Raw genomic sequence first — 14,432 nt, forward strand, 5'->3', positions numbered from 1 at the left:
TGGTGATATCAAATGAGGATATATTTAAAAGATTTGACTCAGAATCTGATGCTCTTAACACCATGGTCTGAGTCAGTTCCTAGCTTCTTCTATCTGCAGCACCAATAAAATTCCATCTACTGGAGGTCTTTCCTTTTAGGAAAGCTACAATATGATGGCTTCTACATTATACACAAGATCACTTGGGACTATTCCAGTGATAACAAAGAAATGCTCTTGTTTTTTCTCCACTAATTCTGTTACACTAAAATTAAAAGGAGACTCCACAGAACTGCTGAATTGAGGGAGAATTTATAAGGCTGACAATACCTGATGTCAACTTACAAGTCCCCTAAAAAACCACTGGTTACTTTCATTACAAAGTAAAAGCAGCAGTTAAGATTTGTCAACAATGACTTCTTGCTTCAATCTTATCTTGCTTACGACTTAAGACTCAGTGTAGATTTAAGGCATAATTTGGCATGGGTTCAAGGAAGACTTAGGAAAAAATCCAACCCACCAGCTACTGAATCTTTATATGAGAACTGAGAAGCTTTTCCTGACACAGGAAAAAAGATACTGTAATTATTCAGCTACCAAGGGTTGAAAGTTCTGAATTTAAATAATTGATGAACTGACACAAAGCACAAGAAACCACAGACATTTAAAGAATTCCTATCAAGTTATACTGCAAGGGAATGATGATCACCAGGCTCCATAATTCTATGAGGCAATGGTAATTAATTAAATGTAATATATTTTTTAGAGGGAAGGGAAAGGGGCACAGAGGGAGGGAGAGAGAGAGAATCTTAAGCAGGCTTCATGCCCAGTGCAAAGCCATCATGGGGCTCAATCTCGTAACCCTGAGATCATGACCTGAGCTGAAATCAAAAGCCAGATGTTTAAACAAATGAGCCATCCAAGTGCTCCAAATGTAATATGTTTAATTAAGTTATTGATGTATCTGATTTATATATAAGTTCTACAGGCTTATTCAGTAATCAAGATAGGTAATGCATATGTAATTTTTAATACATTACTTACAACTCAAAGCAATCACTTAACAGAATGAATTTTCAGTTTTATGAAAAGCTTAAATATATAAACTACAGTTATTCCTGTAAAGAGAATTCAAAGAAGTTTCTTCTGTTTACTCATATCTATGCATTAACCATGTTCTTAAAAAATACAACAAAACTCCAGATCAAGTAAATTTCTATAAAAGACTAATTACTCCTTTCCCTGTCCACATTATAGACAGACATGTACACAAGTACTAATAGAACAATCTGAGGAAAACATGTTTTTTATGCATTTATTTTCTTTGATCTTAACCTACCTCTCACCCAAAAAATACAGTGATTTAGTATGATACAGTTAAGCGTTTACATAATAATTTCAAGATGGTGGATAAAAGAGAAAAATGTTACCCACAATATACTTCAAAAGAATAGAATATATTTATATGAAGCGCACAAAGCAAGGCCCAACATTTCCTTTCTGAAACATGTGGCCAATTTGATGTCCCTATGTGGTGGCTAAAGAACACAAAATTAAAAGTTGTAGCATCTCTTTAGAGTGGTTTTGAACACACAACATTGTATAAAGCATTGCAAAATTTTCTCAACTTATTCATTAGAAATTGAAGAATGAAAGATATTCACAAAATGGAAAAAGGCCTAATTATCTTTCATTCCACTACCCTATGCAAGTACTGCTTTACCAAAAAACCAATGAAATTAATTGCAAAGTTAAATTACTTTAAAAAGTGGCAGAAGGAGGCAAAGAATTCTATGTACATTTAATTGTAAAATCTGTTATTAAAGAAAAAGGGTGACTATTTCAACAATATGCTTGTGGAAAATGAAGGCGGGGGGGAAAAAGGCTTGAAACATCAAATATATTGAGATCAAACAATACTCCCAACTTCTTTTAATATGCTAAGAATAAGAGAGTCCCTTCTGGTAATATCCAGGGCTAACTGTTTGAAACTGATATTTATGAAATCTAGATTACGGTATACATTGAGTCAGTTTGCTTTCCCAATGTGAGTAGCTCCTCTTTGTAGCAACTCAGTCCTGTGCCATGGTCAAGAACAGCAATTGGCCAATGAGCCAACCACTTCATTCCAAAAGAAAGGTTTCGTTTCTTAAATATGATAAAGATTAATACTAGCACAACTACCTTTTTCTTTTTGTACCAAAACAAAGCAAAAAATAAATTTAAAACACGCCATACTACAAGAATTACTGATACATATTCTAACAATGAGAGTTCATGACAATACTGTTGGGGGAGACCCAGATGCTACTGAAGGAATTAGAAAGAACAGAAAAACATGCTAAAAGGTACCACGCATATGTGATCAGCAAAATTCATACTGAAGGAACCTCCACAGGACACATAGTTCAGATGTTCTTACAGAAACACAGTCTTCACTTTGCCTACTTCCAATATTTACCAATATCAGTTACCACAGTTTAAATAGAACCAGTCACTCAACAACATGGTTGAAATTTCAGTTACCATCGTATATTAACTATGAATAAGTTGCATGAAGTACAGATTTCATTGCTAGCTCTTCGTTCACAGATCACTATGTAAACACCAGAGGCTCATCGTGATCAGCAATCAGTTATGTCACTTCTTCAAAGTCTGTCATGATGGGTCACCGTGCACAGACAGCACAGTGTACAGCTGTGCTGCCTCCTTATCTCCTAGTGATAAATCCATGACATTTTACCAAAAAAATGATCACCAAAAGAGGGAACTGGCCAAAAAAGATGAAAGTGAAGCAAAGAAACAAAAAGTGATAATGTTGGAAGCAAAATTCTAATAAAAAATAAATGAGGTTAAAAAGAAACAGCTGACACTGACACCATTCAAGATACCTTAAGATCTGCAATCAGAGGAACTTAGTGAAGACAAATTTATTAACATAAATAAGGAATGTGGCCATGATAAAAAGGACAAAGATGTCCCAGAGGAAGTGACGTTGACAAAAAAAAACTGACATTAAAGTGACTCTAAGAGAAAAACAAATACATATTATTTCAATTCTGTGTGGAATATAAAAAAGAAAACAAGTGAATAACAACAACAAAACAAAAACAGACTCGTAAATACAGAGAACAAACTGGTGGTTTCCAGATGGAAGGAGGGTGGGAGGTGCACAAAATAGGTGAAAGAGATTAAGAGGTACAAACTTCTAGTTATAAAATAAGTAAGTCATGGAAATGGAAAGTACAGCACAGGAAACATAACCAACAATATTGTAATCATGTTGTATGATGACAGTTGGTGACTATACTTATCATGGTGAACATTAAGTAATCCACAGTTTGCACAACATAGTTGTACAACCTGAAACTAATGTAATATTGTATACCAGTTATACCTCAATCAATAAAGAAACAAACTGCACTCGAAGGAGAAAGGAGGAAGGCAGGGAGGCAGAAAGGAAAAAAAAAAAAAAAAAAAACTCTGGGAGATATTTTGCAACATGGAAAGAGCAAAGGAAAAAATGTTGAAAGCTGATCCAAAATTAAAAAGGAGTTTGACAATTTACCTTGACATAAAAAGATGCTCACTCTATATCATAAGTTACATAACAAGAAAGCAAGTGCTGTTCAAACTACCCTTGATATGTTCTTTTTAACACAAATAAAACACTATAATTCTTACTGCCACTAATGTTTCAAATTAGTATACTAAATAAATATTAGTTTTACTTACTTTTAATCATTGCTCTATACATTTATAACCAACAGTAAAAGAGTTTTTAATGTTCTGGCAAAAGTGTTTAAAGGTCATGAAACAAGTGTAATTTTTTGTTATTAAGACCCCTTTGCACATTTCCAGCTAGCACATTTTTATAGTCTAGCACTATCATGCAAAGTATGGACTGTCTATATGCCATAAGGGAAAGCAGTGATAAAAGAAAAATCCAGAAGGGTTGGGTGCACCCAGAGAGGGGAGTGGAACAGAGTAAACAATGATATTTTTGTATTATATGTATTATATATACAGCACTACAGTTAAATAGTAAATGTTTCCTTCTCCAGCATGTCTTCCCTCTAAGTCATGAAAAATAAACAAGGCTGAAACAGAGATGCCACTTACCAAGAAAAGGCAATTACTAGGAATTGACATTCCTCGAGTTTTAATATTGTATCTTAAAATCTATATATCCTGAAAAGTCACAACAAAATGTGTTTTTATTTTATTTATATGCAGATTAGCTTCTTCCACCAGTATCTAAGGGATATGTTAATTGTGAGGAAGGAACTGATAAAAACTTTCTCCCCTTACACTATATGCTACAAATTGCCTACCTAACAGCCACACACTCCTCTCCCTCCTTTGACAACAAAACCACTATTTTGTTTGGGAAGACAAAGTGTCCAGCAGCAAGCCATTAGCTATATAAGACAGTCATTAGGATAACCCACTCAACTTTCTAAGCTCTCTTACAGCCAAGAATAGCCAAGTGACTGAATTGTGCCTCTTCTCCACTATTCCCCAAAAAATAATTAAGGGGAAGTCTATAGGGAGACTCTTGAAAACTTTTGCATCCCAGATTTTAAAAGTAACAGATACATCTGGCAATGGTCTCCCCACCCCCATCATCTCCCTTCTTCTCACCTTGAATGCAGATGTGACATCTAAAATTGTAGGAGCCATATTACATCCATAAGGCAAAAGGCATGAGAGAAAGGCCCAAGAGAATCCCAGATATGTTGGCTCTAGCACCACTGGAAACCTAAGCTAACGCCAGCAACCAACCACCTCCAAACGTTTTATTATATGGCAACAGGCCAGGGAGAAGGAAGACAAATATGCATATCCTAACCACAATCAGGTTTTCTATTGTTTGCCGCCAAAAACATTCCAAGGATTAACTATTCTTATTTTAAACTAAGTCAAATGTAAATGTAAATGATCAAAGACTGAGGAAAATAAAAACACTACAGTTTAGTGAGATAGCAAGCAATTAAATATTTCTCTTGCTTTAATTTTTATTTCTACTAGTATTATGGTAATATTGGTAAAATCAATTACTTTTTTATAGAAAAACAAGAAATATCAATGCAATAAATATTTCCAATTGATTTATTTTCAGGATTAAAAATATTGACTTACTCTACCATATACTCTTCAAGACAATGTTTATCTCCTTCAACAGTGAGTAACAAAAATTGTCAACATTAGGAAAGTTACCAAACACTCTATTCTTTTTGCTATATTTATATAACCAACTCACAGGTTATATTATATAGCTCCAACAAACAGTAGTCCTGAGCCTCAATCAATGCTGGCTAACCACAACTATGCTGAAGCTACACACACAGGATAAGGAGAAAAAAAACAAATACAGGTTATTTAGAAAGTAGCTATCTGTCCTTCCTGTCGTATCTCTAAAAAATTACTATACTTCCTCTTAAAAATTATAACTTTCTGCCTCACTGGCTCATCATCTGGTGGTCTTTTCTTTCTGTGGGCATGTTTTATTATCTTTACTTTTGAAATAAGGCTTACCAAGGTTATGCAGCAAACATCTATAAGACAAAGCCTCTGGCCAGCATCTTTCTTTAATGGCAGGGCCTTAAGTCCCAGTCATTTTTGTAGGCCAGTGTCAAAATACAGAGCTTTGCTTTAAAGCTCATATACTCTGAATATTAAAAATATTTTCCTGTCAGAAAGGGGAACCCTCCTACGCTATTGGTGGGATTGCAAGCTGGTACAGCCACTCTGGAAAACAGTGTAGAGGTTTCAACTTATTTCAACTTAAAAAGTTGAAAATAGAGCTACCCTACAACCCAGCAATTGCACTGCTGGATATTTACCCCGAAGATAAAGATGTAATGATCTGAAGGGGCACCTGCACCCCAATGTTTATAACAACAATGTCCACAATAGCCAAACTATGGAAAGAGCCAGATGTCCATCAACAGATGAGTGGATAAAGAAGATGTGGTACATACATACAAGGGAATATTACTCAGCCATCAAAAAAGGAAATCTTGCCATTTGCAATGATGTGGATGTAACAAGAGGATATCATGCTAAGCAAAATAACTCAATCAAACAAAAACAATTTTCATATAACCTCACTGATACATGGAATTTGAGAAGCAAAGCAGAAGATCATAGGTGGAAAGAGCAAAAAATGAAACAAGATGAAATAAGAGAAGGAAACAAACCATAACTCTTAATCTCAGGAAATAAGCTGAGGGTTGCTGGAGTGGAGGGGAGTGAGAGGGATGGGTGGCTGGGTGATGGACATTGAGGAGGGTATGTGTTGTGGTGAGTACTGTGTATTATATAAGATTGATAAATCACAGATCTGAACCCCTGAAACAAATAATACATTATATGTTAATAATAGTAAAAAATAATTTTCCTGTCATTTAAGATATCTAAAAATATTCCACCCAAGTTAATTAATTGGGGCAGCAGTTTTCTTTCCCTTCCTCCCCTCCTTTTTCTTTTTCTTGGCTAAGTGAATTTAAGGATACAGGTCACAATGGCAAAGACTATTGTGTCTACATCAATTACAGCCACAAACCACTTGAACACCTACTATCACTTTTGTTCCCCATAACAGCCCTGCTATGGGAGAATATCACAATTTTCTTAAAGATAAGAAAAGTGAGCCTTTGGGCACCTGGGTGGCTCAACTGGTTAAGCATCTGCCCTCGTTTGGCTTAAGTCGTGATCCCAGAGTCCCAGGATCGAATCCCGCATCATGCAGCCCACTGAGCATGAAGCCCGCTTCTCCCTCTGACCCTCCTCCCTCCATACTTTCTCTCTCTCACTCTCTCTCTCTCAAGTAAATAAATAAAATTTAGGAAGGATGGAATGCAGGGAGGAAAAGAAAGGAAGAAGAATGAAAATAAAAGAAAAAAGAAAACTGAGCCTTTTTATGATAAATTACTTACTGAATTACAGACCATAATTGACAATGGTAGAGTCTCTTGACCTCAGATCTCTCTCTCTCTCTCACTACTCCATGGCAAAACTTCTCAAAAGAATCATCTGCACCCTTGTTCTCCCTGATTAACCTGTGCCACACCGGTCCATAATCCACTGTGTCACAGAAACTATCCTTATCTAGGCCCACAGTCTTCAGTTGCTAAATCCAAAGGTCAGTCCTCTGCCCTCTTAGCAGTGCTCCATCCAGATGATGACTGACTTTGAACTACTCCTCTGTGGCTTCCTAGACACTCTTCTGGTGATACATCTGTCTCACTCACTGCATCTTCTTTATCCTTTGCTGGGTTTTCCTCTTCCCAACTTGTACATGTTTAACTGGCTCAGGGTTCAATTTTCAGACCCCTATCTTCTCTCACTACTAAGTGAGCTCATCTAGCCACATGTATGTATATACCTTTTGATGCCAATAATTCCCAAGTGGAAATCTCCTTTCTCATCTGTCCATAAGCTTCAGATATATGTAACCCAAATTCACAGTTAATCTTTCCTCCTGCTGTATCAAGCTTTTTATTGAAAAATCCTCCTTAAAAAAGAAAAAGAAAAAGAAAAAGAAAAAGGAAGGAAGAAAAAAAAAATCCTCCTAACCAGTATGGTAAGTGGTAGGTTAAATTTTTCAAAAGTTGAATATTCTCTGGGTAAAGTGAAGAATCATTTAAAAACAAAGTACACATAACTTAAACATTTTCTTCTTATTTAAAACACAAAGGTTCATTCATTAGCCAATCTTTTTATATAAGACCAAAGCCTTTTCTTTGAATGCAGGCCCACAACTAAATGTTCCATATCATCTTTCTTATATAAACTATAATACACTGAACTGTCCTAGGATTTCAAGTTTCATTTTATCTAAAGTAGAACAAGAACATAAAAATACTAGCAACACACCCAGAATGCTTTTAGATTTTTACGATTTTTCTCTTTTACAGCTGGCATGTCTATACTTAATTCTATGGCAATTTTTTATGAACCAACTTTATTTTTTCAAGTTAGCTCTCAAACAAACAATAGTCTTACCTTACAGACCCATAACTCTCTTTTTTAAACTCAGTATTCATCAGTTTACATGACAATTAACTATATAATTACAGTAATAATAACAAGCATAACAGGGTTCTTAGTGGTATATAATTCAACTAAAAGGAGCAGAGGAGCATGGTACACTAAATGATGTTCTATTAGCTTTAGGGCGTTTAGGGTGCTGTTGGCATCAGGTAATATGTCTTATGGTGAAAATGGAAAGTATTGCTTAATCTGAGTCCATTAAGGGGAAATGAGCCAAATTTCCACTTCTTACATCTATCACCATGAAGCCATGCCTCCTCCAGGCCTCCTTACCTCAGTAAATGGCAATACTCAGTCACTGAAGCTAAAATCTTTCATTCTTCTCTCTTCCTTACCAATATCTAAGGCAGCAATAATGCCTATCTTTCTAGGAACTCTCAAAAGATATCCCTGATACAGTTACTTCTCTCCAATGTCATCCCTATCAGTCCCTGTTGTCAACATCTCCCAACTGTAATAACTTCCTAACTAGTCTCCTCACTTCTATTCTTGCCCCACCCTCGATCCACATGACACAAAACAGCCCAAGAGAATGCTGTAAAATGTGAATGAGATGGCATCAGTTCTCTACTTTCAACTCTTGGCTACTCATTATTCATGAAATAAAACGGAAACTCCCTGCCATAATCTACCAGATCCTAATGGAGCCAGCACCCAGCTACCTCTCCAGCTCCATTTCATACCATTCTCCCCTTGCACTCTGCTTTAGGCACACTGACGTGCTTCTCCATTCCCTCAATATGCCAGCTCCCCACCAGGACCATTGCATATGCAGTTCATTATGCCTGGAATGAGTTCTATGACTCTTCATAAAATTCACATCTTATTTTTCAATGATTATGTCCTCAGAGAGACCTATCATGATGACTCTAGCTAAAGGAGTCTTCCTTTGAGGCTCTTTTGTGACTCTCACATCCAAGTTACTCTGTATCATATCATCTTAAGGGCAGTGTTTTCCTTCCTAACAATTACCAAACATGGTAACTAGCTTACTTAATTATATACTTCTATGTTTCTGATTCTATCCACTAAAATGTAAAGTTTCATTATTGCATGAATTTCTTCCACCTTGTTCACCATTGCTTTTCTTACTACCCAGCTCCATAACAAGAGTAACTGCTTAATAAATATTTTCTAAAGAAAAAAAATTAATCTTCTGAATAAGACTAGCTAAATATATTCTCTATGAGATCAACAGCATAAAAATCCTAAACTCATGTCCAAAAAAAAAAAAAAAAAATCCTAAACTCATATATAAGAACGTTCAGAGCAGGGGTGCCTGGGTGGCTCAGTGGGGTAAGCGTCTGCCTTCAGTTCAGGTCATGATCCCAGGGTCCTGGGATGGAGCCCCATGCTGGGCTCCTTGCTCAGTGGGGAGCCTACTCCTCCCTCTCCCTCTGCCTCCCACTTCCCCTGCCTGCACTCTTTCTGTGTGTCAAATAAATAAATTAAAAAATCTTAAAAAAAAAAAAAAAGAATGTTCAGAATAGCTTTATTCACAATAGTTAAAATCTAGAAACAAACCAAATGTCTATCAATAGGAGAACAGAAAAACAAAATACAGTATATTCATACTAGGAAATATTAATCACTCAATACATTAAAAAAGAATGAGCCAGTGATAAGTGTCTCAAAAAGGTACTTTGCAAAATGAACCAAAAAGAAAAGAGTAACTTTTGTATGATTTCAACTACATAAAGTTTAAAAACAATACAAAACATCTATGGTGAGAAAAATCAGAGCAGCAGTTACCAGTGGAGGGTCAAAACTGGTTGGAAGGAAGCACAAAAAGAACTGGAAATGTTCTACATCTTGATAGCTATGTGAGTTGCATGGGTATACACATTTATAAAAATGACTAAATTACTCACCGCATACAAATTTTATCACAGGTTTTCAAAAGGTCAAAAGTCTTAAATTTGCTCACTCAGATATCACATGGGGTATAGAAACCCAAGAAATGGAACCACACTACTATCCACTTTTACCAAGACCTACTTACTAATTTGTTCATTCACATCCTAATTTCCTACTCCTTTCTGGCAGAAAACGAAAAGATTTAGACCAAAAAAATTTGATTAATTGTTCCTGTAGCAACATACTGGGAAAATATATATCACTATGAAAGATAACTTATTATGCATTTATATACAGTAAATAAAACTATGACAGAAAGCATAAACAGTATATAAGCAATCATAAAAGGAATAACCAATAAAGAACATTAATGAGATGTCAAAGTACATCAAATGCCTGTGATATGAGACATCCATCATGAATTGGGTGCTAACAAACCCCCAAGCCATAGGTTGAGCAAGAATGTTGTGGTTTTCAACTTCTTTCTAGCCCTCAAAACACCTAAGATATGCAACACATGGACTCATGACAGCACTGTGATGTGCAAAATGCAAACAAAGAATATAAAAGACTAAGAAACAGAGACATGTAATTAGAATGTAAATACAAATCTACATGAATTCAATATACGCATTTCCTTATAAACACACTCTACCCTCTAAACAGTCATGTTAAGAATCACTATCCAAAGCTACAAGAACCAAAACAGTAGTCATGGGCCACATGTACCCACTGAGCACTTAAAATGTGGCAAGAGCATATGAGAAACTGAATTTTTAATTTCATTAAATGTTAACTAATTTTAATTTTAAAACATATTCAATTATTAGAAAGTTTTCAGTATGTTCAGAATAACCTGTTATGTAAACCTATTTTTTCAACTGTTAATTTTGTTAAATTTAAGTACAAACCAAATATTTCTAGTGAAAACTCAGTGCCATAATTGAGATGTTAAATATACAACATACACCAGTTTTGAAGACTTAATTAAAAAATGAAAAAGAAAGGGGAACCCTCCTACACTGTTGGTGGGAATGCAAGCTGGTGCAACCATTCTGGAAAGCAGCATGGAGGTTCCTCAAAAAGTTGAAAATAGAGCTACCTTACGACCCAGCAATTGCACTACTGGGTATTTACCCTAAAGATACAAATGTAGTGATCCAAAGGGGCACGTGCACCCAAATGTTTATAGCAGCAATGTCCACAATAGCCAAACTGTGGAAAGAACCTAGATGTCCATCAACAGATGAATGGATAAAGAAGATGTGATATATATATACAATGGAACACTATGCAGTCATTAAAAGAAATGAAATCTTGCCATTTGCGACGACATGGATGGAACTAGAGGGTATTATGCTTAGCGAAATAAGTCAATCGGAGAAAAACAACTATCATACGATCTCCCTGATATGAGGAAGTGGAGATGCAAAGGGGGTGGGGGGGTTAGGGGGGTAGGAAAAGAATAAATGAAACAAGATGGGATCGGGAGGGAGAAAAACCAAAAGAGACTCTTAATGTCACAAAACAAACTGAGGGTGGCCTGGGGTAAGGGTGTAGGGAGAGGGTGGTGGGGTTATGGACATTGGGGAGGGTATGTGCTACGGTGAGTGCTGTGAAGTGTGTAAACCTGGCGATTCACAGACCCGTACCCCTGGGGCTAATAATACATTATATGTTTATTAAAAAATTTAAAAATTTTTTTAAAAATGAAAAAGAAAGCGCAACAGCTCACTAATAATTTTTCCACTGGTTATATTTCTGAAGGGATATTTTGGATTCACTGGTTTAAACAAAATAATTATTAAAATTAATTTCACCTGTTTCTTCTTACTTTTTTAAATGTAACTACTAGAAAACTTAAAAGTACATATGTGGCATGCATTGTATTTCTACTAGAAAGTACTATTCTAAAGCTGATATGTCTAAATACAGATTATAGATATCATTATGATACATTAATGGTTAATATTTCAAACACCTCCTGACCTTTTCACTTGATTGTCTTCTTTTCTTTAGTTGAATGAAATCTGTTTCCACTCTTTCTGCCAGCTCTAGTTTCCTCTTGTTCCTTTTAAATGCAGCTAAACTGAATCCTATAAAAGAAACATTAAAAATAACATTTGAGAAATATTAGGGTAATGAAGTAATGAGATATCCTGAAGAGCCTTTCTTAAGAACGATGAAAAAAGGGTTAAAAAAAGTTTTTCCAATGTACACTGAAGTGATAGGAGAATAAGAGAAATAACCTAAGGTTAAAGAAGTAAGAAAAAATGTTAAATCCAAATCAATCCTGAAGGTAGATGGTACCCAGCGGTATCTGCTAATGCATGCTACTGCGAACTTTGGTTTTGAAGGTCTCTGTGTATAAAGGACAAGGAATGAAATCTGGAGGCAATACAACATGAGAAAACATACTAGAGATTTTCCACAAAAAAAGTAAGGAATCTCAAGGAGTAACATGCCCAGTGAAAGGGAAAAACTAGAAAAGGCCACTGTACACAAAGAAACAGGAAACTTGCAAGTTTCAGCTGTGGCTATAAATGTAAAGGAGGAAAAGTCTCACTAGAAAATTCATGAACAAAAAGTACATTCAGACAAATTTAAAGAATTCTTATTATCTGTGTGGTCTGAGAACACACACACACACAAACACACACACACACACACACACACACACACAAGTGATCTTGGTGTTGCAGAGCTTTAAAAACCCATCAAAAACAAATGCACATACTGCTTGGAAAAACACACCTTAACTTACCAGACCTCAGACAATTCCCACGTTCCAATTAACATGAGCCCATAGTTTAAAAAAAAAAGAAATTACAAAATACATAAGAAATGAACCACCAAAAATAACAGACTAAAAGCCAGCCAAATATAAGAAAGGATAACATGACCTACAATGGCCTCAAATAATGAAATAATCAGATATAGAATGTAAAACATGTTTACCATCACAGAAATTAAGAAAAAACATATTGAAAATATAATTAAGGCATAAAAAATGATAAAATGACCAGGCAGACTTAAGAACAATGGAGCTTCTAAAGATAAGAAATATAATAATTAGGGTGCCTGGGTGGCTCAGTGGGTTAAAGCCTCTGCCTTCGGCTCAGGTCATGATCTCAGGGTCCTGGGATCGAGTCCCGCATCGGGCTCCCTGCTCAGCGGGGAGCCTGCTTCCTCCTCTCTCTCTCTCTGCCTGCCTGTTTGTGATCTCTCTCTGTCAAATAAATACATTAAAAAAAATCTTTAAAAAAATATATGATAATTAAAAATTTTAAACTTGACGTAAAGATTTCAACAGCCAATTAGATTCAGCTGATAAAAGAGAAATTATAAACTAGAATACAATGCTAAAGAGATAGAGTTTTCTGATTATGGCAGACTAAATTATTCAGAGTAATTCTCCCACTTAATTTACTAAAAATGTTGGATAAAATATGAAGAAATATCATCTTAAAAACATTAGAGCCCTTATAAAAAGTACGAAGCTAAATTCGGGAGCAAACGGAGGACTAATGTTGTTATTATTGCACTACGAGCATTTGCCAACACTAGCACAGATGAGTTTGGTTAAATAGCATCAAAGAGAGACATAAGTCAAGCCCAGAGCCCATCAGAGGTGGGAGTTTCATAAGAGACACTTCCCACAAAATGCTGGGGATTGAAAGGGCTAATGCTCTCACAACAGAGCTGATTCAGAACTATGCAAGTCCACTCAGTCCACTCCTACCTTCTATCTCAACACCAAGTACATTCGAGCAAGACTGTCTTGGATCAAGGGGAGAAAAGAATGAGGAGGAGGAAAAGGATAGGAATAAAAGGACTTAGAAAGAAAAAAAAAAAAAAAACTACCCCTGAGAAGTCCAGAGTTGACTGGAGCACTTGCATAGAGATTTGCAAACACATAGTCTGGGTGGGTCAGGGAATGTTAAACTTTAAGTTTAAGTAGATTCTGATTAATTGTGTGTAAAATAATAGAAAACATATACATTGGTCTCTACCCTTAGTTCCTAGGAAAGATCTCTTAAAATCCTTGTAATTTCCTAAATTATAACAGCACTAGGACCATCTTTTGTTCTACTGTTTGGTCTTTGACCCCAGTTTCTAACAGAGCTCCTAAATCCCTTGGCATTCCTTGGTTGATACAAATGTCTTTTATTTTAATGAGGCAACTCTCTTAGTGGGCTCCTAGCTAGCATCAGGATGAAGACTAGTCACCAGAAAGACTAAACCATGATTAAAAGTTTGAAACTTTCAGCCCCATCCCCATCCACTGGGAAGGAAGGAAGTACTGGCAACTGAGCTAAAGAGTGAGCATGCCTACATGATGAAACCTCCGCAAAAATTCCAAAAGTACAAGGTCTGGGGAGTTCCCAGGTAGCTAAACATACATGTCAGGAGGATGATACAAGTTAACTGAACCCAAGAATGGGGTCATGGGAACCTCTGATTTATAGCCAGTTGGTCAGAACTACAAGTGACAACCTAGACTTTCAAATGGTATCTAAAGAGGAGGTGGTAGATTT

General features: G+C 35.9%; 1 protein-coding gene across 3 annotated transcripts in view; it reads right to left on the bottom strand.

Moving 5' to 3' along the window:
• TASP1 (taspase 1) overlaps positions 1-14,432 on the bottom strand; it is a 276,089-nt gene that overhangs the window by 174,826 nt on the left and 86,831 nt on the right. For all 3 annotated transcript variants that reach the window (XR_013967338.1, XM_080812603.1, XM_080812604.1), the window contains one exon: positions 11,884-11,990. Coding sequence is in view for 2 of the 3 variants with exons in the window: in XM_080812603.1 (XP_080668729.1) it covers positions 11,884-11,990 (107 nt within the window). In the remaining variant the exon portion in view is untranslated. The remainder of the gene's footprint in view (positions 1-11,883; positions 11,991-14,432) is intronic.

The sequence above is a fragment of the Martes martes genome (assembly GCF_963455335.1).
Source record: "Martes martes genome assembly, chromosome: 9".
Lineage (NCBI taxonomy): Eukaryota > Metazoa > Chordata > Mammalia > Carnivora > Mustelidae > Martes > Martes martes.